The sequence below is a fragment of the Hemitrygon akajei genome, chromosome 30 (genome assembly GCF_048418815.1).
Source record: "Hemitrygon akajei chromosome 30, sHemAka1.3, whole genome shotgun sequence".
Lineage (NCBI taxonomy): Eukaryota > Metazoa > Chordata > Chondrichthyes > Myliobatiformes > Dasyatidae > Hemitrygon > Hemitrygon akajei.
In genome coordinates this window covers 39,818,664-39,843,242 of record NC_133153.1, presented here as the reverse complement: position 1 = coordinate 39,843,242, position 24,579 = coordinate 39,818,664, and the positions used below count along the sequence as shown (strand labels likewise).

At 47.4% G+C, this 24,579-nt stretch overlaps 1 protein-coding gene across 13 annotated transcripts in view; it reads left to right on the top strand.

The window, feature by feature from the left end:
- Positions 1 to 24,579, top strand: part of LOC140718645 (transducin-like enhancer protein 3) — an 82,290-nt gene that overhangs the window by 3,115 nt on the left and 54,596 nt on the right. For 7 of the 13 annotated variants that reach the window (XM_073032659.1, XM_073032653.1, XM_073032655.1 and 4 more), the window contains exons 5-6: positions 17,526 to 17,588; positions 19,964 to 20,068. In XM_073032659.1, the coding sequence (XP_072888760.1) occupies positions 17,526 to 17,588; positions 19,964 to 20,068 (168 nt within the window). The remainder of the gene's footprint in view (positions 1 to 17,525; positions 17,589 to 19,963; positions 20,069 to 24,579) is intronic. The other 6 variants (XM_073032660.1, XM_073032657.1, XM_073032658.1 and 3 more) reach the window with 1 other exon arrangement.

The window sequence follows — 24,579 nt, the reverse complement described above, 5'->3', positions numbered from 1 at the left end:
CTTGCTCCGGTAAAGTGTATACATGGTTGTAAGATCATCATGTTAATGGCCAGAATGAGGCAAAGTATGGGAGTGCAGGAAGACTATGGGGAGTCTGAGGAATTGTAGTTAACGTATAGGTTTAGTAGCTCTGGGCCTGTACTTGCTGGAGTTTAGAAGAATTGGTGGGGGGGGGGGGGGAGTGCGTTTCTCATTGAGACCCATCGATTATTGAATAGCTAGATGGAAAGAATGTTCCCTTTAGTGGATGAGTCTTGGACCAGAGGGCACAGCCTCAGAATAGAAGGACTTCTCTTTAGAACCGAGGTGAGGAATTACTGTAGCCAGAGGCTGGTGAATCTGGAATCCATAGCCACAGGCGGCTGTGGAGGCCAAGACACTGGGTGTATTTAAAGCAGAGGTTGATGGATTCTTGTTTTTTCAGGGTGTGAAAGGTTACGGGGGAATGGGATAGTAAATCAGTTGTGATCAAATGGTGAAGACTAGATGACCCAAGTGGCCTAATTCTGCTTCTATGCCTTGTGATCTCGATGGGGCAAAATTGCAATCAGTGGGATGGGTTGAAGTGTGTCATTTTAATGCTATTCTAGTCTCAGGAACAGTTACCACTAATCCCTTGAGGGCAGGATGTTCCTGGGTTTATAAGTTTCAAAAGGGACGGAGTGAAGTGAAAGAGCTGGGGGAGTGACGTTACTAATAGGGGAGAGTATCACAGCTGCAGAAAGGGAGAACGTCACAGGGGTTGTGTACTGAGTCAGTGTGGGTGGAAGTCTATTGGGAGCATGCTGTCAACAGCAGCAGATAACATGGAGGAGCAGGTCAGGAGGCACACTTTGGAAAGGTGGGAAGTAACAGGGTTGTTGTGGTTGATGTCAACATCTCTAATATTGACTGGCACCTCCTTGGTGCAAAAGGTTTAGATGGGATGGAATTTGTTAGCTGTGTTCAGGAAGAAATCCTGACTGAATACGTAGACAGGCTGACTAGAGAAGAGGTCACCCCCGATCTGGTGTTGGGCAACAAGCCAGCTCGTGTATCCATGTTCTATGTTTTAGATGAAATTCAGGGTTTGCAATTGTTGCTGTTCATAGAACATTACAGCACTGGACAGGCCCTTCAGCCCATAATATTGTGCTAACCTTTTAACTTCAAGGTCAATCTAACCCTTCCCTCCTGCCTTGCTGTTCATTTTTCTTTCATACATGTCTGAGTTTCTTAAATAACCCTAATGTATCTGCCTCTACCACCATCCCAGGCAGTGTGTTTTTTTAAAAAAAGACTACCTTTAACATTTCCCAACCCCCATACTTCTCTCCAATCACCTTTAAAATTATGCCCTTTCCTATTGGTAAATAAAGTTTTTGGTTATTCACTCTATCTACAGTTTGCCCCTTACTGTGTACACCTCTGTCAAGTCACCTCACATCCTCCAAAGAGAAACCCCTAACTCAAACCATGCTCTCTAATCCAGGCAGCGTCCTGGTAAATCTGCTCTGCACCCTAAAGAGCCCACGTCTTTCCTATAAGGAGGTAACCAGTCTCGGTCCAGAGTTGATTCAATTAATTCAGAGTCTAAATTCCACAGCTGCTTTGGCATTTCAGTTCAGGTTAATAAATCTTAAGTTTTTTTTAAAAAAAAATCTATCACCTGTATCAGCAGCAGCTCACAAAATGCTGGAGAAACTCAGCAAGTCGGGCAGTATCTATGGAGAGGATTAAAAAGTCGACGTTTTGGGAGTGAGACCACTCATCAGGACTCTTGTTGTTGAAATGGAAGTAGCATAAATGGGAGCTGGATGGTCATCCTGCAGCTGGTGGGCCACAAGTCCTGTCTTCGCACTGTGACACCCACCAGTGCAGACCTGGCCTTCGGTCGTAGGTACATATCGCCCAGGTTTAGTTCTCGAGCATCAGGCAGGATTTCCTGAGCAATACGCACAAAATGCTGGAGGAACTCAGCAGGTCAGACAGCATCTGTGGAGGGGAATGAGCAGACGATGCTTGAGGCACACGAGTAAATCTGCAGATGCTGGAAATAAATAAAAACACAAAATGCTGGCAGGACTCAGCAGGCCAGACAGCATCTATGGGAGGAGGTAGTGACGACGTTTCGGGCCGTAACCCTTCATCAGGAGTGAAGTAACATGGGATGGTCGAGGGGGGATAAGAAGTGGGAGGAGGGATGAAGTAGAGAGCTGGGAAGTGATAGGCTGGAGGGAAATGGGTTAGGGGGAAGGTGGAGAATTATGGGAAATAAAAGAGAAAGAAAGGTAGGACTTGGGGGGAGCTTATAGTGAGGGGGGGAAAGAGAGAGAAAGAGAACCAGACTAAAATGATGGGGATGGGGGTAAGGGAGGGCAGGGGTATCAAGGGAGGTCTGTGAGTTGGATGTTCATGCCGGCAGGTAGGAGGCTACCTAGGCGGGAGATAAGGTATTGCTCCATCGACCTGCACGCGGCCTCATTTTGACGGTAGAGGAGGCCATGGACAGACATGTCGGAGTGGTCTGTGGAATTGAAGTGTGTGGCCGCAGGGAGATCCCGCCACTGCTGGAGGACCGAGCGCCGGTGTTCGGCGAAACGGTCTCCCCAATGTATAAATGAATTGAAGTGTGTGGCCACAGGGAGATCCCGCCACTGCTGGAGGACCGAGTGCCGGTGTTCGGCGAAACGGTCTCCCCAATGTATAAATGAATTGAAGTGTGTGGCCGCGATGCTTCAGACTCCTCTTTATTCATCACATTAACATGGATGCGTAGAGTGAAATGCATCGTTCGCATTGAAGGTTGGCCTGGAAGCAGCCAGTAGTGTCGCCAACATGGCAGAACACATAAACAACAACATGACAACAGCGAAGCTAGTCCTGTTCCTCCTCCCCGTGGCCACGCAGGCTGCCAGCGGACTTGTGGATTCAGACATCGGGCTTTGACTTGCCATGGCCACCGTGCCTCAGCTTCCAGACATCCTATTGACCGTTCGAGCTCTTGTATCTTCAGTTTTGGGCCGAGACCCTTCATCTCGATACTTCCTTCTGCTCGGAGTTCCCTGGTGCGGGACCTGAACCCGTGGGATTGCCGAATGAACGTGGCAGCCTCTTGTACTGGCTGAGCGATGCGGTGTTCAACATCGTCCTCTGTCTGCAGTCTGCTTGACCCTGATCTGAAGTCAGCTGAGCTTGAACGTGCAATCCGATTGGTTAAGATTGTATCAAGTTGAGGGAAAGGAGTTGGACCTTGGTCGTCCAGAGTGACCTGGACACTATGGCTTCTGATCAGTGACTGCTCATCATAGCTGGTGTTGGACTCTGACCTGTTGTGTAGGGTCTGGACTGGGCAAGAAGAGTGGCATTTCTCCACTGTCGGAGGCTGGCAAGATCCTGCCTGCCCTAGAGTGTGGGATAAAAGACTAGAACATTATCGTACAGGCCCTTTGACCCAGATCAGGATCTGGGAAATTGCACTGAATACTGAATGTCACCCCCCTTTCAGCTAAATATAAATGAACAGTGCAAAACCAAGTAGTGTTTGTGGACCCTTCTGAAATGTGATGGTGGATCTTCAGGCAGTTTTTGGTTTTTGTAGTGTTAGGTGTCTGGATTGGGCTGCCAGCTAGTGGTGATGGAAGCAGATATGATAGTGTTGTATAGGCATGGGTTACACAGGGAATGGAGGGTATGGGTCATACACAGGCAGAAGAGATGGTGCCAAGGTGAGTGGAGGGACACCATCTTCTATTCTGTCTGGATAACCAACCTGATGGAATCAATATCGATTTCTCCCAGTTTAAAAAAAAATTACCCTCCTTCCCCCCCCACCACCACTTCTATTCTTACCTCTTCTCACCTGCCTGTCACCTCACTCTGGTGTCCCTCTTCCTTCCCTTTCTCCCATGGTCCACTCTCCTCTCATCATATTACTTCCTCTCCAGCCCTTGCCCTTTCCCACCCACCTGCCTTCCCCTCTCTATCTTCCTCCTCTCCCTGCCCCCCCCCCCCAAACTTTCTGTTCTGGCATCTTCCTCTAACCTTTCCAGTCCCGAAGAAGGGTCTCGGCCTGAAATGTCGATTGTTTATTCATTTCCCTGGCTGTCTGACCTCCAGCATTTTTGTGTTTTTTTTTGCAGAAGAGATTTGGTTTGATTTGGGGTTCTGTTACAGTGTGGACTGAGGTGCTTTTGCTGTACTGTTGATTGGAGTGGCTGAATTGGCTGCTTAATTTCTGCTGTTTTAATTGTCGGGGTTGTGTGTGTGTGTCTTGGTCTCTGTGCCCCCCCCCCCACCCCCCCACGTGTAACATTATGCTCAGTGTGCATTTCCAGCCAAGGGGATGGTGGTGTCACAACATGGTGGGCCAGACCCCTGGCCTGTCATGGGTTGGACCCCCAATTTTATAGGATTCATCAGCTGCAGGCGTTACTTTTCGAGCGCAGTGATGGAACGCAGCAAGTGGTTTTCCACCCATTCCTCGTACAACTTTTCAAGTCGAGGGCGGGTGGGTCTGCGAAGCTGGTTGCTGTATTCTGCGGTAATGCTCGCGGGGGCAAACTGCCGTGTGACACGTGACCCTGTCGATCTGTACTTGGGACACTGGTCGAGTGCGAAAGGCGTTAGAGGTAGTAAGTTGTGGGCGTGCTATATTGGTGCCGGAAGTGTGGTGATACCCTCAGACTGTTGGTGGTTGAATCAAACGATGCATTTCACTGCAATGTATGACATAACGATGATGTGTCAGATGCTATGGAAACGCACAACTTTCTGATCTGTGTCAGATGTCTGTCTGGGCTTGAGGGTGGCACACCAGGATCTGCATATAACATCGTTTGGCTCTGTCACTGATCGTAACAATTGTACAAGTTTAATAGAACAAGGGGCGAGGCAAGGCTTGAAGGAGTTTTGAAGTTTTATTCAAATCCCGCCTGATCTGTGCGGCCTTTGCCACCCTCTTTTAAAGGTGTGCGTGGTGATGTGTAAGTGTTTAAAATTTCTATGACGCTCTTGTGAAACGCCTTGGGAAGTTGTGAAACTTTAAAGGCATGTTGTTATAAATAGAATGAAGTTAGTATTAATTTGCCTTCCTACTCAGGCAATTAGTAACTCTGCTGTTCCATGTTCATACTTGTTAATGATTTTGTTTGTAAGTTAGTGTAGTGAGGTGGAATGTGAGCGCTTGATGCTCTAAGTATTACAATGGGAGCCTTCCTGTAGGAGAGGAAACAATGCAGGTTCAATGGCTCTCTTGCTGCTCTCGTGTGGGCTTTTCCTGCACGTCAAGCGGTTGTACAGTATTCGGACTCCTCTTGGGCACCGCATCTGGTGTTGGTGAGCAGAATTACTGAGCGAAGTTGGTCTCGGGGTTGCCTCGTGTAACAGCATCGCCATGTTTACAGGAGTGCTGCTTGATGCTGTGTGTTAGTAACCGCACCAGTGACTTTTCCCTGATGAGCTTGCCCGGTCTGGCGTCAACCTGTCACTGAGCACCCCAGGGAATTCCTGCCGACGTCTCGGCTGGGCGAGGTTCACATTTAGTTACCATACGTGCATTGAAAGAGTGAAATGAGTTAACTACCAACGCAACCTACGGATGTGCTGGGGGCAGTCCGCAAGTGTCTCCCCACGTACGTGCATCAATATTCAGAACGACACAACAAGCAACACGACAACTGCAGACAAACGGGCCTCCTCTCTCCCTCCCATCCAGCAACGTACGGTCCTCCAATCCCAGGGCAGGCTGTCAGCAAAGACGAGCAAATTTCTACAGGGAACTGCAATACTGGCTAGTATGGAGTCTGCTACTGCACAGGATGAGAAAAGACTGCAGAGGGTTGTAACCTCAGCCAGCTCCTTGTGCACGAGCCTCCCACCATCGAGGAGGTGATGCCTCGGAGGCCGGCATCCGGGACATGCCCTCTTCTCGTGATTACTTGGAGAGGATGCAGAAGCCCGAAGACCCAAATGTTTTAGGAACAGCCTTTTTCTCCATCCACCATCAGACCTCAGAATGACCCTCAGTTTTTGCTCTTTTTGCACTTATTGTTGAGAATTTCTTTTTGTAACTTGTAATAATTTATCTCGCTGTACCGCTGCCAGAAAACAAATTTCACAACATGATGCTAAACCCAATGTCCATCTTATTACTCTTCCTGTGAAACTATTGACTCCCCTCCCAGGTACATGGCAGCTTAACCTCCAGCACCCCCCCACCGCCCCCAGGACTGATGGTACATGTATCTTGGGCCTGAGTGTGGAATTGTTCTGGGACTGAGGTGGGTTGTATGATGTGTCACCATTTCCCATTACTCTGTTCTGTAGGCAAATATTGCATGTATGCAGGTGTCAAATAAATTTCTCCCAATGCTGGAGGAACTCAGCAGGCCAGGAAAAGAGTAAAGAGTCGATTTACCTTTGAAGGGTCTCGGCTGCAAATATCGACTGTTTACTGTTTTTCCAGAGATGCTGCCTGACGTGCTGGGTTCCTCCAGCATTTTTTTGTGTGTGTGTTGCTTTGGATTTCCAGCATCTGCACATTTTGTGCTTGTGATCAAATGAGTTTGGCTTTTTCAGGTTTGAAGTTGACTTTAGTATCGTGTATACAGTGAGCGTTAGCTATGATGAAAAACTAATCTGTACCGACTTGATACGATGCACAGAATATAAATTACCCTCTATTTGTCCAATTTGCGTCAAAATGTCGCAACATACTGTGAAATGCACCAGGTGTGTTAAAAGGAAACAGTTCAACTGTGTGATGAGGACTTCACATGTCACCATGCCTCTGGTGCCAACGTCGCATGTCCACCACTTCCTAGTCCTAACCCGCATATCTTTGGAATGTGGGAGGAAACCCACGTGTTTGTGGGATGAATGTACAAACTCCTCATGGGAATGGAACCTCGATTGCTGGTGCTGTAACGAAGTTACGCTCCCTCTGCGCGACCGTACCGCCATACAAGATGGCGACGGAGAAAGCAACGGGGCGAAAACAAGATGGGGAAGTGTAGCGGTTAGCACGGCGCTAACGTGGCACCGGAGACCCAGTTCAATGCTGCGGTCTATAAGCACGTTGCGCGTTCTCCCCGTGGCCGCATGGGTCTCTTCGGGCTGATCCTGTTTCCTCCCATTTTCCAAAGACGTACGGTTTAGGAGGCTAATTGGTCACGTGGGTGTAATTGGGTGGCATGAGCTCGTTAGACCGGAAGGGCCTGTTACTGTGTTGTATCTTTGAATGGTGGGGGGGGGAATATATAAAGACCTTTTGTGCAAAAACAGGATGTTAATATCCATGTTGCAAGTTCCTGGCCTGGCTCTGGTCCATCATGCTGGCTTGTTCGTGTGGCCTTGTAGAAATAGGGAGTCAACGGTTATGGGGAGAAGGCAGGAGAATGGGGTTGGGAGGATCAGTAAATCAGCCATGCTGGAATGGCAGACCAGACTCGATAGGCTCAATGGCCTAACTCTGCTCGTGTTTTATGCCCGGTGGTACTTCCTTGAGAATGGATATTTCAGCATTTTGTGGTATCAGGAGACGGGGAGGTTAAATCTCCCGATACCTGCTTTGGTGCAGTTGAATTTCAGCCCATTTCACCAGCCGAATGTGTTGTTTGGTTGTGTCAGATCAATGTGTTATTTACATGCACTGGATGACTTTGAACTTGCCGTGATCAAGCCTGTGTGTAGAGTTGCCACAGAAGGTTTTGATAATTGCGCAGAGGGGGATTCTACGTGCCTGTGGAGTGTGCTGTTGGCAGGTCCTCTGGGCTCTTGAGGCATTCTCAAGTCTGAAGTGTATGTAGAGTTGTCTTTGCCACTGAATATTGTCATTGAGTTTATAAAGATCAGCTCTGCTTGCTCTGAGAACCCAGGTCAGTCTCAGATGAACACTTGTGGTCTGAGGCAATGCCTCACTTGCCTCAGGTGAGTACAATGCCACAGTGTTACTGGCTTCTCCATTTCCCTAGCACCCGTCGTTTCCCAGACTGGCGTGAAATGGGGCCCAGGTAGGGATGCTCTTTCAGGGTTAGCACAGAGGCACAAGCCTTTCGGCCTGCAACGTTGTGACGACATTTTACCTACACTAAGATCAATCTAACCCTCCATTTTTCTGTCATCTAAGAGTTGTTAACTGTCCCTAACATATTTGCTTCTACCACCAGCACAGGCAACATATTCCACACACGCACACCACTCTGTGCTTAAAGAGCTTACCACTGACAGTTCCCCATATACTTCCCTCCAATCATAAATTTATGCCCCCTCATATTAGCCACTTCTGCCCTGGTGGAAAAAGTGTCTGACTGCCACTCCCATTAATGCCTCTATGCAGTTGCCTCTAGTCCTCCACTCCAAACGAAAGCCTTGGCTCACTCAGCCTTTCCTTACAAGACGTGCTTTCTAATCCAGTCAGCATCCTGGTGAATCTCCTCTGCGCCCTCTAAAGCTTCCACATCCCTCCAATAATGAGGTGACCAGAACCGAACCCAATATTCCAAGTGTGGTCTAGGGACGTGTCTGGTCATGCGCTTCAGTAGAGGAAAAAATAAAGGTGTAGACGAGAAAGGGCTCGAGATGTATCAGCCATGATGAGCTGAATGGTCTAATTGTCCACTTGTGTTTTATGGTATAAATGCCTGAAGGTCAGGAGGGGAATAAACAGGGGACGTTTCGAGTTGAGATCAGGAGATTCTGGTTGAAAGGGAAAATAAATCTACCCCCTGCGCAATCCTTACTGATTTGATGCAAATGACAGATGTCACTGTCTTTTGATGTGCGTGTGACAAATAAAGCTAATATTGGGGGGGGAGGGGTTTAGACTGATTTTTGGAGTAAGTTTAAAAGGTTGCGACGACAACACAAGCTGAAGGTCATGTGCAGTACTAGCCCACTCCTAAAAGTGGATAGAGTCTGAAGGGCGGGATTGGGGCAGTGCAGGGGATTAAGCAAGTTTAGCTTTATTTAAATGATTCTTTAATTGTGTGTACATCGCCACATACAGTGAAATGTCTTTAGTGTTGATCACCTGAGGGTGTGCTGGGAGGCAAGTGTTGCCACACATCCCAGCACCCCTCCCGATCAGGCATTCCTTGCCTGGTAAGTATTGGATTGCGTTTTCCAAACTTCCCAGACGCAGGATTCAGTGATTGAACTTCAGATTCTCATCCTGGATGCTCAGTCACTGTAATCCGTGCATCCGTAATGTCTGATTCCAGTGAGACCGTGTCCTCGTTGGTCTGGGTGAGGCTTTGGGGCAGTGCTGGTCAGATTTTAATTTCCTCTCTTAATTTCCAATGGCAAACTTTTTTAACTGGGAGAGCAATATTATGGGGTGACAAGGTTAGTGAACACAACGACAGCGCCAGCGACCTGGGTTTAATTTCCACCCATCTCTGGAAGGAGCTCGTACGCTCTTCCTGTGACTGTGCAGGCTACCTCCCTCATCCCAAAGACTCGCGGTTAGGGTGAGTGAGTTGTGGGCTGGTGCCGGAAGCCATGGTAACACTTGCGGGCTGCCCCCAGCACATCCTTGGACTGTGGTCATTGATGCATCTCACCGTGCTCCAATGCACATGTGGCAAATGAAGCTCATCTTCTTGGCTGTTTTGGTTTGCATTGCTGCCAAATTGTGTGTGAGTGTATAGAAATGGAAATATATCTGTCAAGTTCTGATCAATATTAGAATGTAGATGTGGGTGCACGGTAACATAGCGATTAGCGTATCGCTATTACAGCGCCAGCAGCCCGAGTTCATTTCCCGCCACTGTCTGTAAGGAGTTTGTCTTTCAGGTGTTCCCTCTGCGCACATTCAGTGATTCAGGAACAGCTTCTTCCCATTTCCATCCGATTCCTAAATGCTTCACTGCTTTCTTACTTCTGTTGCTTTGCACTAGTTATTTTAACTTCACTATTTAATTGACACATAAATGAACGCAGTTTTTCTGCATATTTATCAAGTATTTCATTGTGCTGCTGCTGCTAAGTTAACATTTCATGACATTAAATCTGATTCTGGAAAGTACGTTTTCCCCGTGATTGTGTGGGTTTCCTCCGGGTGCTGCAGGGCCCCCTTGTATTCCAAAGACGTGTGGGTTAGTAGGTTAATTGGTTCACGGGTGTGATTGGGCTCTGCAGACTTGGGCCATAAGAGCCTGTTACCGTGCTGTATGACTTTATAAAAATAAAATATCTATGCCTTGGACTGGAATAATTGCCGTCAGATGATGTCTATGATCTGTTTTCTGGGCTATGCTGTAGCCAACTTTCATCAGATGACCAGATCACACAATTAACATTTGCTTGGTGATTCACCCTTGTGTCGTTGGATTGGGTCCCTGGGCATGAGTACAAGGTACTGTGCGTGCAGTTTTTCTTTAATTTTTGTATTTCTTGTACCGTGATGTCTGCAAGAAAATGAATCTCAGGGTAGTATATGGTGACATATACGTACTTTAATATTTACTTTGAACTTTGAGTTTACTGGCTATGCAGAGAGTGAGCAAGATTGTGTTGAATTCAGTGTGGAACAGTCATAAGACCCCTTGAGTTAAAATCTGTCACATAATTGAATCTTTCAATGCAAATGGATTGGACTTGAAATGCCTTTTGTATGTAATTCATGGAATATTGGTGCCACAAGCAAAGTTAATAGGCCCTTGAGCTGAATGTTACTGAGTGAACCTGTTACGAGTGGGTATACGTAACAGTGAGGGAGGCTGGCCGGATGTCAGTCAACAACCTGGTAGCATCTGTGTTCACTTACTGATGTTGCTTCTTAATTTTTGTCATTCACTAAATTTAAATTTCTTGTGTATAAGAGCATAGATCGAGTGGATATCCAGAGACCTTTCCCCCCCAGGGTGAAAATGGCTCGTACGAGGAGCTATTGGAGGAAAGTATAGAGTATCAGAGGCAGGTTCTTTCCATAGAGTGGTGAGTGTGTGGAACACGCTGTCGAGGTAGAGGAGATTTCAGAAACTCTTGGATGAAAGAATAATGGAAGGTTATGTAGGATGGAAGGGTTGGATTGATCATGGAGTAGATTAGAGGGTTGGCACAACATTATGGGCTGAAGGGCCTGTGGTGTTCTATATGTAACTTGGCACAAGGGATATCCCCACTTTCAGGTTGGTGGTTTTTGCTTTTATTGTATTTCCATCCCAGTAACCAGTAAATAAAGCGAGTGATTGTTTCTTGTTCAGGGGCGAGAGCTTCCATATTCACATAGGGAGTGTGTAATTGGACAGGGTTGTGCGTGGAATTCAGGAAGACTTGTCCACAAGATGAAACACACACTGGTAGGATTTGAGACACAAATGCCCCAGGGTGGTGCCAGTGAAGATCTTTTGGCTAAGTCGTTTGGCACTGGGAAGGGAAAACATCCTCATGTTTGCTGCTCACGTCCGCATCTGAGAGTCCCACTGGGGGCTTCAGCACTTTGTACACAATGCTAATCGACTTGTTTTGAACTTGTGAAAACGGCAGGGATGCATCCTGACAGCGGTGCTACTGTTACGGGTGCATGCCCATCCAATGTAGAGTGAACGTCTCGGGTGTTGAGGGAATGGGGCAGCCCTAAAGAGACTGGCGTACCAGGCAGATGGAGGTGGATCTGGAGAAATTCTCTTCCTGCTATTTCCTGGGAGATGATGCTAGATTAGGAGGGCTCGTTGCCCAGAGTCCGAGTCTATTTGGGTCATTGGACAGATTGGCTGACCTAGAATATACCTGTGTTTCCTCCTACAGTCCAAAGGCGTACCGGTTAATTGCCTTGTGATTAGGCTGGGGTTAAATCGGGAGGTGCAGCTCAAAGGGCAGGAAGGGCCTATTCCATGCGGTATCTCTAGATTAATAATAGTGAGAAGCTTGTCTTGCAAAACTGTTCATCCAGTTTCAAAGGTACATTTAATGTCAGATTATTATGTATACCATAATAATCCTGAAATGATTTTTCTTCACAACCATCCACGAAAACATAGGAGTGCCCCAAAGAATGAATGGGAGCAGTTAAACATCAGAACCCCAAAGTACCCCCCCCATGTGTAAGTGGCAGCAAGCAACAGTACCCCCCCCCACTGGCAAAATAAAGCATCGGCACCCACCACCGAGCACTCGAGTGTGAGCAAAGACAGACTTGCAGTTACCCCAAAGGTATGGCGTTTCACCCAGTATTCGACACACCACAGGCGCTCTCCCCCCCTAATAAGGGAGAAAGGGGTGTCTCTGTTTCACAGAGGGGGGAACATAACAAACAGCTCGCTGGTTTACGATGTTAAAAGTCCATTATGCCGCTTTTTTTCAAGGCCTGTGCCCAAAGATCCTGGGTCTCTGGGCAGACGGCCATTGATAGTCCAACAACCCCGATGTCACGCTGATCTCCTGCTGTGACACTGACCACTGACACACGCCGAACAACGGCCAGTTGTGAAACCCTGAGAGCTGGTTCCATTCCCGCAAAGGATGGGGGAATGTCAGCGTGTAACTCCCGGTCAGGGTCTTCACAAGAACCCTGAAAGGGAAAAATAGAGATCGTAAAGTTGGAAGTAGAGTTGTTTCCGAAGATGCAAGCAAAGGAGTCGCCGTTTAATATCATCATCACTTTACTCCGCCTCTCGCAATCATTACTCTTAAGATATCAAACCATAGACTTAAGAGCAAAATCAGGCTATTTGGCCCTTTTAAGTCTGCACCAAGGCAGTTTCATTATCCCTCATCCCCTCTCTCCTCGTAACCGACATCCCCTATTCATATAAACTTATCAACCTCCGCTTGAAATATTCCAGCTGACTTGGCCTCCACAGCTGTCTGTGGCAGTGAATTCCACAGATTCTCTCCTGGAATGTCGGAGGCTGAACAACGACCTGCTGGAAGTTTCTAAACTCAGATGTAGTAATCCTTCCCCCCGCACCCCGAGTGGAAATGTCAAATGCTAGAGGGCATAGGTTTAAGGTGAGGGGGGAAATTTGAGGCAGGTGGTGGGAGCAGCCTAGTCTGTAGCACAAAGCCCTCTCCTCCACTATTCACGTCTACCAGGAGCACTGCCACAAGAAAGAGGCACCCATCAAGGACCAGGCCACGCTCTCTACTCGATGCTACCGTCAGCCGGGAGGTACGAGAGCACAGGCCCCACACCACTGGGTTCAGGAACAGTTATTACCCCTCAACCATCAGGCTCCTGAACCAGAGTGGAAAACTTCACTCACCTCAACACTGAACTGATTCCACAAACCACAGACTCTCTTTCAAGGACTCTTTACAACTCGTTCGCAGTATTTTTGCACAGTTTGTTGGTCTTTTGCATGCAGGTTGTTTTTTAGTCTTTTTTTTTTGTCGATTCCATTGTATTTATTGTATTTTCTTGCCTGCAAGAAAATGAGCCTCTAGGTAGCGCATGGTAAGTTACGTACTTTGATAATGAATTTGCTTTGAACAAAGAATTGGCCACTTAGCGGTGAGTTAAGGAGAAATCTCTTCAGTGGGATGGATGTCATTACACTTTGATAAATTTGTTTTGAACTTTGAATATCTGGTGAGGTCTCTTTGCAGAGAGTCCTGAACAAGGACGTCAAATCTGGAGGTGCTCAGGAACATAGAAGTGGTGAAAACATGTTGTACCTTCAATCCTCAGCCAAGCTCTCAACACCCTGACAGGTCTTGTAGATTCTGGAGTATGAATTAAGTTGTTCAATTTTCTTAAAAAAAAAAAACAAAAATCCATCGGCCTGCTGATTTGAGTGAGGGCAGTGTTTGGTCATGACAGCCAGGCTTATTTTTGAGAATGTAGTTTTGCTGTCCTTGGGGGAGTTGTTTGATGTTTGCAACCGGAACTTGGGTTTAAAGCTTTCCTTGGCAAGTTCCATCCTGGTGGAAATCCACGCCGTGTGCTTATGCTGAGAGTTGTGCTCGCACGGTACACCGTCGCAGATGTGCTCGGCGCGCTCCCCGCTGCCCTGAATTGTGCAGGGCTGCTTGCTGGATTTGTTGTAGTTGGCGCCAAGGCCATTTTGACAGCTGCTTAACATCAAAAGATCGCACACCAGTCCGTGACAAGAGGGAAGGAAGCAGGTGACTTGGAAGTGGTGCTGTAATGAAACTTTAATGGGTACCCCCACGAGCAGCAGTGCGATCACTCGAGTCGAGTATGATGTTCTCCCGAGGGGATATTCCCTTAATGGAGAACGTCTGTACGTGACTTTGTTTAACGTGCGGAGGCTGATACTCGGGGAGCAATCACACAGTGCTTGACAGGTCGGGGTCGAGTTTCAGTGGCATGGAGTGCAAGACGACTGGGGACACTTCACTGCTGTTGTGATGTGACATTACCTTCCGCCAGTTTCACCGCTGAGATCTCTCTCCTCCCCCCCCCCTGGGTAAACTGAGCATGTACCGATAGGCCTTCTGAAGTATTTTGAAGCAATAATTATGCCTTCCCGTGTACACGAGCCTGTGAAATATCTGGTATTCTGAGAGCGGTGTTCAGCAATCTTCACAGATTGTCGAGAGTAACCTGATGTGTCGTAGCCCTGCTGAGTGCTGTCTACCTTCCCCCCCCCCCACTGCCTACCGTCTACGAGTCACAGATCCCCTGGAGATAAATCTTTAATGCAGCCTCTTTATTATGTGACCTGTAATGTAGTTACACGACAATGTGTGCGTTTAATTGGACTGCTTGGAGAATTGCATGTTTAATCAAACGGAGCCAGAAGAGAGAACCTTTTGACTTGTGGAACGCTTGGGACTATACTCGGGAGGTATTCCTGTGCCTAGTTAAGGTGTTACGAGGTCTATTCTTTTTCATTGTGTAAAAATATAATCCCTTTTTCAAGGCTCATTGATTGAACAAATCAGTATTGGGTTTGTAGTATTGGAGTTTTTTTCCTCCCCTAGTTCCACTTTAGACATGGTCTGTCTTGGAGCAGGAGATGCATAATTCACCTTGTGTCCTGTTCTCAGCTGCCTGTTACTATGGCAATAGGCTTATAGGTCATAAATTGTTGATCTTTCTGCCGTTTGGGTAGTCTGATGTCTAGGCAGTTTCCAGGGCTTTAAAAAGAGTGGGTGTATAAATGGGTTAGGAAAAGCTGTTGTATAGTGGGGAAGTGGCCTCTTCTGCCCAACTGGTACATGCTAAACAAGACTCCCTTCTAACATTGTTCCATTTGCCCACCTTTGGCCCATATTCCTTAAACCGGGATTCCCGACCCGTGTGCCATGGTATTGGTCCATGGCATTTTAAAAAAAGATTGGAAACCCCTGTCCTATCTCAATTTTCTTAATGTACCCAATGCAAATACCACCTCCTGACAGCTCTTGCCCATCCTCTGGCTGAGAAGTGGCCCCACAGGTTCCCTCACATTCCTATGCCTTCGTTCTTGATTTCTGGCCGCTGCCTGTGACCGTGTGGGTTTTCTCCGAGTGTTTCGGTTTCCCCCCACAGCCCGAAGCTGTACTGGTTGGTAGGTTAAGTGGTCATTGTAAATTGTCCCCTGGTTAGATTAGGATTAAATCCGCGGGGGGGGGTTGCTTGGTGGTAGGGATCGAAGGGCCTACTTGGCACAGTATATCAATAAATAAATACCGTGGGGTGGGGGGAGACTGTGCAGTGAACCTCCAACCTCCATCTCTGCTCCTCACAATTTTATACACCTGTCCTTATCCAACGGTCCTGCCACTTCTATCCATTACCTTTCAGTGCACTGTAAGCCCTCTAAATCATTCATAATGCTGTTGGCATTATAAATGCTGGTATTTATGCACATTTTATCCCATATCAGTACTTTCCCATATAATTATTCTTATAAGGGAATGTTTTTTGCTGCATGTCACATCCTGACCAACACACCACAGCAAATTCTAATACACGTAAATGTATATGGTGAATGAAGTTGATCCTCGATTCTCTTGCCCCAACGGAAGTGCTACCTGCTCATTCACAGATTGGCCCCTTGCTGTGGGACTGACTTTTAATCACTGTGTTAACTGGGCACTGCCTGGGACGGAGCAGATGTGGCTGGGTATAGTGACCAACCTGGACTGTAAGGACACGGATTTGGCAGGCCTCTTTGTGGACTGCGAAGGGGCTGTGGAGAAAGACGCGAGGGTTTGTGTCACAGTTCATCCTGTACAGCTGTGGGACGGAGGGCTCTCTGATTCTGCGGCCTGTTCCCAGGGAGCACGTGCGGGCAAGTGCTGCTGGCAGACTGTCATCTCGGTGAAAGGTGGCCTGAAGCTTGTTTTCAGCGCAGCGATGTCTGTGAAGGAGTGCTACAAGCGCTCGGTAGGGAGGGAGCACAGTATGGCTCTTCCTCTGCTGGCTGGGAGGGAGCCCCTCAAATACTGCAGTGGTGTAGCACACTGAGGGCACGTGAGAGAACAGTTCTGTTGGTTTTAAGGAATGCTATAGAACAGAGGTGGCATAGTGATTGTTGAGGCCTCTGTCGGTCAGCATCCTAGCTGTCTGGATACGTAAGCCAGAGGAGTACAATATGGAGAGAAATCTCTTGCCCGTGTGGCAAGCTGCCCCTCTCCGTGCGTCTGATGAACAGCAGAGACCGATACTGGTGCCAAACTGCAGTGTCACGGGTTGCCAGTCAGTGGTTGAATTCAATGTAGGACTGCCCTGGGGTCTCCAGTTCCAGATTTATTTTTCCTTAGGGGGTTTACTCCTGAAGCCCTTCCCCGTGACCGCAAGGCAGAACTTTCCTTCTAGATGGGCTGACAAGCCCCATCTGCCTGGAGCGAGTAGTTTTAAGGTGCCCAATAACTTCGTTCCATGTCCTGTCAGTAGGAAGGATTCCACCAGGCTTAGTAGCTAAACCGCACGTGAAGGCCAGGAGCTGGGCCTGGTTGTCAGAGGCTGTTTGAGTTGCACACCATTGGGAGCATTTAAGTAGTGGGAACTGATCCCCACTACCACCCTCGGCTATAACATCTGCAAGGAACCTTAAGAGTAGCGGTTAGTGTAATGGTGTTACAGTGGCAATGACCAGGCTTTAGTTTCTGCTGCTGTCTGTAAGGAGATTGTTCTCCCTGTGACTGGGGTTCTGCTTGGTCTTCCCATGCTCCATAGATGTGAGGGTTAGTGGTTAATTGGTCACATGGGCGTAATTGTGCGGCGCAGGCCTGTCACCATGCTGTATCTCTATAATGAAGTACTGAACGCATAGTCTATAAACGTAAGAATGAAAAGGCATTGCACAATTTATTCTTGTAAAGTAATTGTATGAATAAAGTTTATTGGAAATCTTGAGCGACACAGCTGTTGGGCAGCTTGTGTTTTTGAACTCGAACGGCCCGCCCTTGTATAAGTGTGAGACTTCAAAAACCGTGACCAGAAGGCCACTGGGGGGGGGGGGGGTCAACCCCTTCTACTGGGCCCGTCATTACAATTACTGCAATCGCGTTCCCCATCCATAAAGTGACTACTTGTGAAGCATCGGTCAGGAGTTCGCAGTTCAGACTCGGTTTCATGTTCTCTCAACCCTGTGTGAAGAGACTTTTTCCCGGAATGCTAATCAACCTTTCGTTTCCTTCCCATTCAGACGGAGATTGCCAAACGGCTAAACACCATCTTGGCACAGATTATGCCTTTTCTCTCTCAAGAGGTGAGTGGTCCTGTGTAGTTCTTGTTTTAATCAACATTTTACACCATACAGCAGCTGCTTAAGACTTTTTTTTTGCCTGAAACAGGAGTATTCAATGCTTGGACTGACTTGTTTTGTGTTCTGGTTGTGATGGGGCCTCTGGCTAATCATATCAGTGCAGTTGTGTTGAGATTTGTCCAAACAAAAAACCCTTTAGCCTCTCGGCCTGTTTGCTGCTTTGTGAGATATCTACCTGCCAATGTGTCACACCTTCGGGTACCCACTTGTCCAATCCAAGTCCACTACTTTCCGTTATCACGCCTGCATTTTGCCAGAGTCTGTTCTGGGTTGCTTCAAGCTTTTGAGGTTGTGGGCGAGGGGTGGGGAGGAAGGGGAGAGAAAAGGAAGTGGCTTTGATTTCACATTTGAGTATTTTTGCCCTTTTTTCACCGATTCACCACCCTCTGAAGATTTCTCCTTGGTTCTAAAGGGATGTCCTTCTATTCTGAGGCTGTGCCCTTAAATCCTAGACTTTCCTGCTGATGGGGGCATCCTCTTCACTTTCACTGTCCAGGCCTTTCAATACTCAACATCTCAACTTTGGCTTTCGTCCTTGGTGGGTGGAGGTGTTGAGTGGCTTGCTGAACTGTGAGCTCGGAAGGAATACTCCCAAAGTCCCGTTCCTGTTTCATCTCACTGGGTTACTTCCAGGTTATGCTATTGTCCTCGTCCTGCGGGACTGCTTTCTCTGCTTCCCCATGTTGCAACTTGGAGGAGATTGATGTATCACCTGCCCTCTTTAATCTAGAGCTGGTGGGACTCTTAAGGCCATGAGGCACAGGAGCAGAATTCGGCATTCAGCCCATCGATCTACTCTGCTATTCATTCATGGCTGATTTTAGCATCCTTCTCAACCCCATTTACTTCTGTCTCATCATAACCTGTGGCACCTTTACAGTTCAAGAACCTACCAAACTCTACTTTAAATATAGCCAATGACTTGGCCTTCACAGCTGTTTGTGCCAGTGGATTCAATAGATTCACCACCCTCTGGCTAAACAAATTCCCCCTCATCTCTGTTCTTAAAAGGATGCCCCTCCTATTGAGGCTGTCCTCTTGTCCTAGACCCCCCCATGATGGAAAACATCCTCTTGACATCCACTCTATCTAGGCCAGTCAGTATTTTGATAGGTTGCAATAATGTCCCACTCATTCTTAACTGCAGGCCCAGAGCCGTCAAACACTCCTCATATGTTCACCCTTTAATTCCCAGGATCGCTCTCGTGAAACCCTGGACTCGTGGCAATGCCAGCACTCTTAAATAAAGGGGTGTGAAACTGCTCACAATATACTGAATGTGTTCTGAACAATGCTTTAAAAAAAGCCTCAGTATTACCTCCTTAATTCTCCTCCCATCTGTCCCCCTATGCCATATAAACAGGCAGAGAGACTATTACCAGCTCCCAGTTTCAGCTGGGGTTACAGCTTGGTTTAGGAGCAGACAGCGACCGTAGCTACATCAGAACCTGGCCTCTATAAGCGGGGTTGTTCCTCCGGCAAAATGCAGTGAGTGGATGATGGTGATGATTGTAGAATGGTTGGTTTAAATTCAACCCCACTCACACACAGTAACTGGGGGGTATCTCCCAGCCATTTATATTTAGTTCTATATGTTGTGGTTCTTCTGCATAAGCTGTTAAAGTAAAGGAGGATTGTTCTGTGTGACACAAAATGCGGAGGAACTCATGAGGTCAGTCAGCATCTATGGGGAGGAATATACAGTTGACGTCTTGGGCTGAGATCCTTCATCGGGACTGGAAAGGAAGGGGGCAGAATAAGGTTGGGGGGGGAGGAGCACAAGCTGGCAGGTGAGGTAGGTGGGTTGTTGGGGTGGGGGAGGGATGAAGCGGGGAGGGGATGGTTGGAAGAGGGTAGGGGCTGCAGAATCTGACATTGGCCCAACGGAGGGGATCCGGCTGGAGGTGATGGGCAGGTGAGAAGAGAAAGGATGAAGTGGGGAAATCAGTATTGGGAATGGAAATAGAAGGGGGAGGGTTAGAATTTACTGGATGTCAGAGGAGTCGGTGTTCATGCCATCAGGTTGGAGGCTACCTAGATTAAATGACTTGCTCCTTCAACTTGGATATGGCCTCCACATGCAGAAGAGGTCGTGGACAGCCCTGTGGGAATGGGAAGTTGAATTGAGATGGGTAGCCACTGAGATTGTCATTTGCAGTAGACGGAACTCGATAAAGTGGTCCCCCAGACTACAGGCTGCCACTTGAGTAATGAGGATTCTTGAAGGGATTTCAGTCGCTACGTAAATGCAAAGTTGCACACAATTTGATGGATTGAATGTAATGTTTTCTTTGTATCTGCTCCTTGTCCTGTCGCAGCACCAGCAACAAGTAGCTCAAGCCGTCGAACGTGCCAAGCAAGTAACAATGACGGAGCTAAATTCGATCATCGGGGTACGTGGAGTTCCCAATCTGCCTCTCACAGTGTGTACACCTTCTTATTACTTGACACTATGCAGGGGCGAGCGTTGCAGTCGCGCTTCTGAAAGGATGGCAGTGGGTGGTAACGCGTTGCTGAGGTGATCTTTAAGGAACTGACCAGTAGTGATATCAGTGCAGATTATAAGATCATATGAGCAGAGTTAGGCCACTTGGCCCATTGAATCTGCTCTGCATTCCATCATGGCTGATTTATTATCCCTCTAAGGTTACAGGCTTTCTCCCTGTAACCTTTGAAACCTTGACTTATCAAGAACCTATCGACCTCTGCTTTAAGTATACCCAATGGCTTTACCTCGGCCATCTGTGGCAATGAATTCCACAGATTCACCACTCTCCAGCTGAAGAAATTCCTCCCCTTGTGTTCTAAAGGGACATCCTTGTAATCTGTTGTTGTGCCCTCTGGTCCTAGACCACCCTCCCCCTCCAATTATAGGAAACATCCTCACCACATCCACGTAAAACTAGGCCTTTTCAATATCTAAAGAGCAAACACGAGGAGATCTGCAGATGCTGGAAATTCAAACAACAACACACTGGAGACTCTGACGAAGGGTCTTGGCCTGAAACGTCGACAGCGCTTCTCCTTATAGATGCTGCCTGGCCTGCTGTGTTCTACCAGCATTTTGTGTGTGTTGTCCTTTCAATATCTAATAGGTTTCAATAAGATTCCCCTTTGTTTTTCTAATCTCCGGCGTTGCTGATAACTTCTGGCTGAAAGACCTGTTGACAGGGGGGTGAGTTTGGACCTCAGTGGCTTCTAGTCTGCTGTCAATGCATGTATAGGCCCACCATTGGTTGGGTTCGACCATGGATGTGGCATACCAGCTGTCTACTGCAAGCCTGGATGGTACGATGTGGACAGCAAGCTATTGCCCCTACTGTAGGCTCCCCTTCTCCACCTAGCTGATGAATCCATGGAGCGGCAGAGACTGATGACAGGTGAAGTCGCAGGAGCTCTGGATTTTTTTCCTTGGGGTGTTCTCCTGAAGCCTTCCCCATGAGTGGGTATAGCTGCAAGGCAGCAGAGATTCGAGATCAGAGTTTTCCTCCTAGATGAGCTGCCAACCACGGCTGACATGCCCAATCTGCCAACGCGACTGATTGTATGATGCCAGTACCCTGTCAGTAGAAATGGTACCACCAGGCCTATTAGCTAATCCACATGTCCAGCCCCAGGCCTTCACTTGATTGTCAGAGGCTATTTGAGACACCAGCCATTGGGTGCATTTAATACACAATGGGAGCTCATCCCTACTACCCACCCCCAGCTATAACAACCTTAAGAAACCAAGCTGCATGTAAACTGATGGAAAAATTCTTTGATCTTGTGTCATTTGCAAAAGGTTCCCTTCCTTCTGGCTGATACAGCCCCGTGAATTCTCCCTCTTACCAGCCTAATGAGAGCCAGCTACTGGGCCCAGGGAGGTAGTTTGATTCCTTGCCAAGCCTCTCTCAAACTATCTAACAAGTAACAGCTCAGTCTACTTTTTACCCTTTAACCCTTTAGCTATGCGTATTGTGAATTGTCCCACTGTCGAGTGCTGTAGATTACTCCCCTGCACTGCAGCTGGAGTAACACACACAAACTGCTGGAAGAACTCAGCAGATCAGGCAGCATCTGTGGAAAGGAAAAATGAGCCAATATTTTGGCGGAGGCCCTTCATCAGGACTGATGAAGAGAATCGGCCTGAAATGTCAGCTCTTGTGCCCTCCCTGTTTAGAGCAGGTCATTCCACCTAACAAGCAACCCACTGATTTAACAGTAGCCTAATTGTAAGACCGTTTACAATGACTAATTACCTACTTTTTGGACTTTGGGAGGAAACCAGAGCACCTGGAGTTAACCCATGCGGCTCCTGAGGAAAACGCACAAACTCACCAGAATTTAACTCGCAAACTACGGAATGCTTCAGGCTGTAATAGCATCCTGCTAACCGCGGCCCCCAAATAAATGCTCACCATGTTGTCCACCCAGCTAATCCTACCTTCCTGGGTCCGGCCCGTGTCCCCCTCAGCCCCACCCCTCTGTATATCTATCCAAGTCAGGAGAAGAGGATAGAGGAATAATAAATCAGCCACGGCGGAGCAGACTCGATGGCTGAATGGCCTAATTCTTCCCCTGTGGCTTTGTAGCCTCCCAGTTCAACGGCGTTGGGTCATTGGATGGGGAGTCCCACGTCACTGATTTTCATTTCTGTCACTCCCTTACAGACCCTGCAGTTTCTACTGGTCGGCCCTACCAGCTTCCCACTCGCCCTCCTTTCAAGTGGTGACTTGCACACGCTTGGCTCCGACCAATGTTCTGTTTTGGCGCGAGTTTCTGTAAAAATTGACTGGGTTAAGTTACTGTTGAGCAGGTCTAGTTCGGATGTTAACGTAACGGGGCTGCAATGGGAGCCATTTGACTTCCAAGGTCTTTTGTGCCTCTCCAAGTGGAGTGAGCTTAAATTTGGTGGGATGGGGGGGTGGGAAGTTGAAGCTTATCTGCTAAGCAGCACAGTGTTAGCGTCAAATGTGTTTAGACCATGTCGAAGGCCAAACGACAAATGTGTTTTGTGTTAGCCGTCAGCCCTGAGTATAAATTGATCGACCATCTCAGATTCTTTCTCTGATTCTGAAGATAAAGAATCAATAGCCTCTGCTCTTTCTGGAGAGCTCTTAATGCCTTTTAAAGGCTTCTTTCCCCTGTTGTAGCAAGATGTGTAGGAGGCTGAAGAATCAAGTTGTGATTTGATTAGCCTTTTATTTAATGTGCTGGTTTATAGGCCAAGCAACAATTCGTAGCAGCTGGAGGGAGATATTGGGATTCAATTAAAGCAAATGAGTTAGGCCTGTGACCCCCATTTTAGAGGTAATCGTTTCCTCAAATCTGCCTGAATAGGATTGCCGGGCTGTCATTACCGCGCCAGCCATTCAATCAGCCTGTCTGATAAACGATTGCAAGGCTGGGATTATAGGCAATCGGGTGGGAGGGGGGTTGGGGCACCTCTGCTGTGGCACTGCGCTTGACTGAGCTTTACGGAGTGTTTTTGTCTTTTTTAAAAAAAAAAGGGCTTCAGATGTGGCGGGGAGTGGTGTATAACACGGTCACTCTCTTCCTCCCCCACCAGAAGCTGCCTCTGGTGGTCCTTTTTGAAAACTCTGGCATTAATCATGCCAATCCACTTAGTCTGGCCTGTAAGAAGGGCTTTGTCCTTCCCTCTGATGCTAATAACCAGGGGGGTGGTGTGATAGAGGCTCTCAGATTTTCTCCAGCGAAGCAGTTGTTTTGAGAGAGTTTCGACCTTGCGTTTTGAGGCACGTTGGATGGCATTAAGTAGCCTTGCATCTATTTCTGGTTGTCGTCCCTTTTGGCACGTTCCCTGCGGTGTTCAGTGTCGATGGTGGTTCAGCAAAGGTTGGGAGGGAGCGATTATACACTGTGCACGTCACTTGTGAATTTGGGAGCACGCACTGCATGTTCGAATCCCTCCTCTCCCCTGTCGTTTTTTTTAAATGGGTGTGTGCTCACGTCTTCCAACCCAAGGCTTGTGTGGAACGTGCAAAGTCCTCTGGTTTCCATACCGATCTGGTTCATACCTTGTGACCATCCGGCTGACATGCAAGACAATCCTTTCAAAATGTATGACAGCTGTGCTTGAAAATATATTGTGTTGTTTTTTTTTTAAAAAGGTATTTTGTGGTGAGTATTTGTGCTTTTTGCCTCCAAGGCCAAGCTTTTTTTAGATGTAATTTTCTTTATAAAATATTTGAACAGCTCTGACCTGATTGTGGCTCTAGGTCAATAAATTTGTCTCTCACAGACAAAGCCAAATTGTATTGTGTCTCTTGTGATGTTACTGAACAACAGAGTTTGTGTTTTTTTGCAAAAAAAAGACTGATAAGTACTGGTGTTTCAGACGTAAGCAGTCTGGATGTGTTCTCATGTGCATTGTACAAGTCCACAAATTTAATCTTCAACCTGAGATTCTTGGTGTGATTTTTTTAAATTCTCTCTGTGTGTGCGGAACACGCGGATGGATTTGTTTGTTATTTTGCAGTTCAAAGGCTTGCTGATCCTCGTTGACCTCCCAGATGGATCTCATTGTTCCCTTAGTTATCTGTTCCTGACGTGATTTTACTGACTATCTTCAAGTCCTAGAAATTGGAGGAAAGTTTAAAACCTAGGAGGTTATTTGTCCCCATTTGTGTTTGCACTGTTTGGAAAAATGGCTCCCTGGTTTAAACCCAGCAGTGGGACTGGAGTTACTGAAGGCGATTTACTTGAATTGCTTCTGGGGGCCCAAGCCTTTTTCCCCGATTGCCCACAATACAGGGTGAGGAGACATCTCTGCTGCCTGAATATCGGGGAGACTGAAGGCATGATCTTCAGCTCTGTTCACTTTCTTTTCATAGTCATAGTGTTACAGCGTGGGGAAATGCCCTTCGGCCCACCTAGTATGTGCTGTACTGTTTGGCCTAGTCTTATGCACCTACATCTGGACCGTAACCTC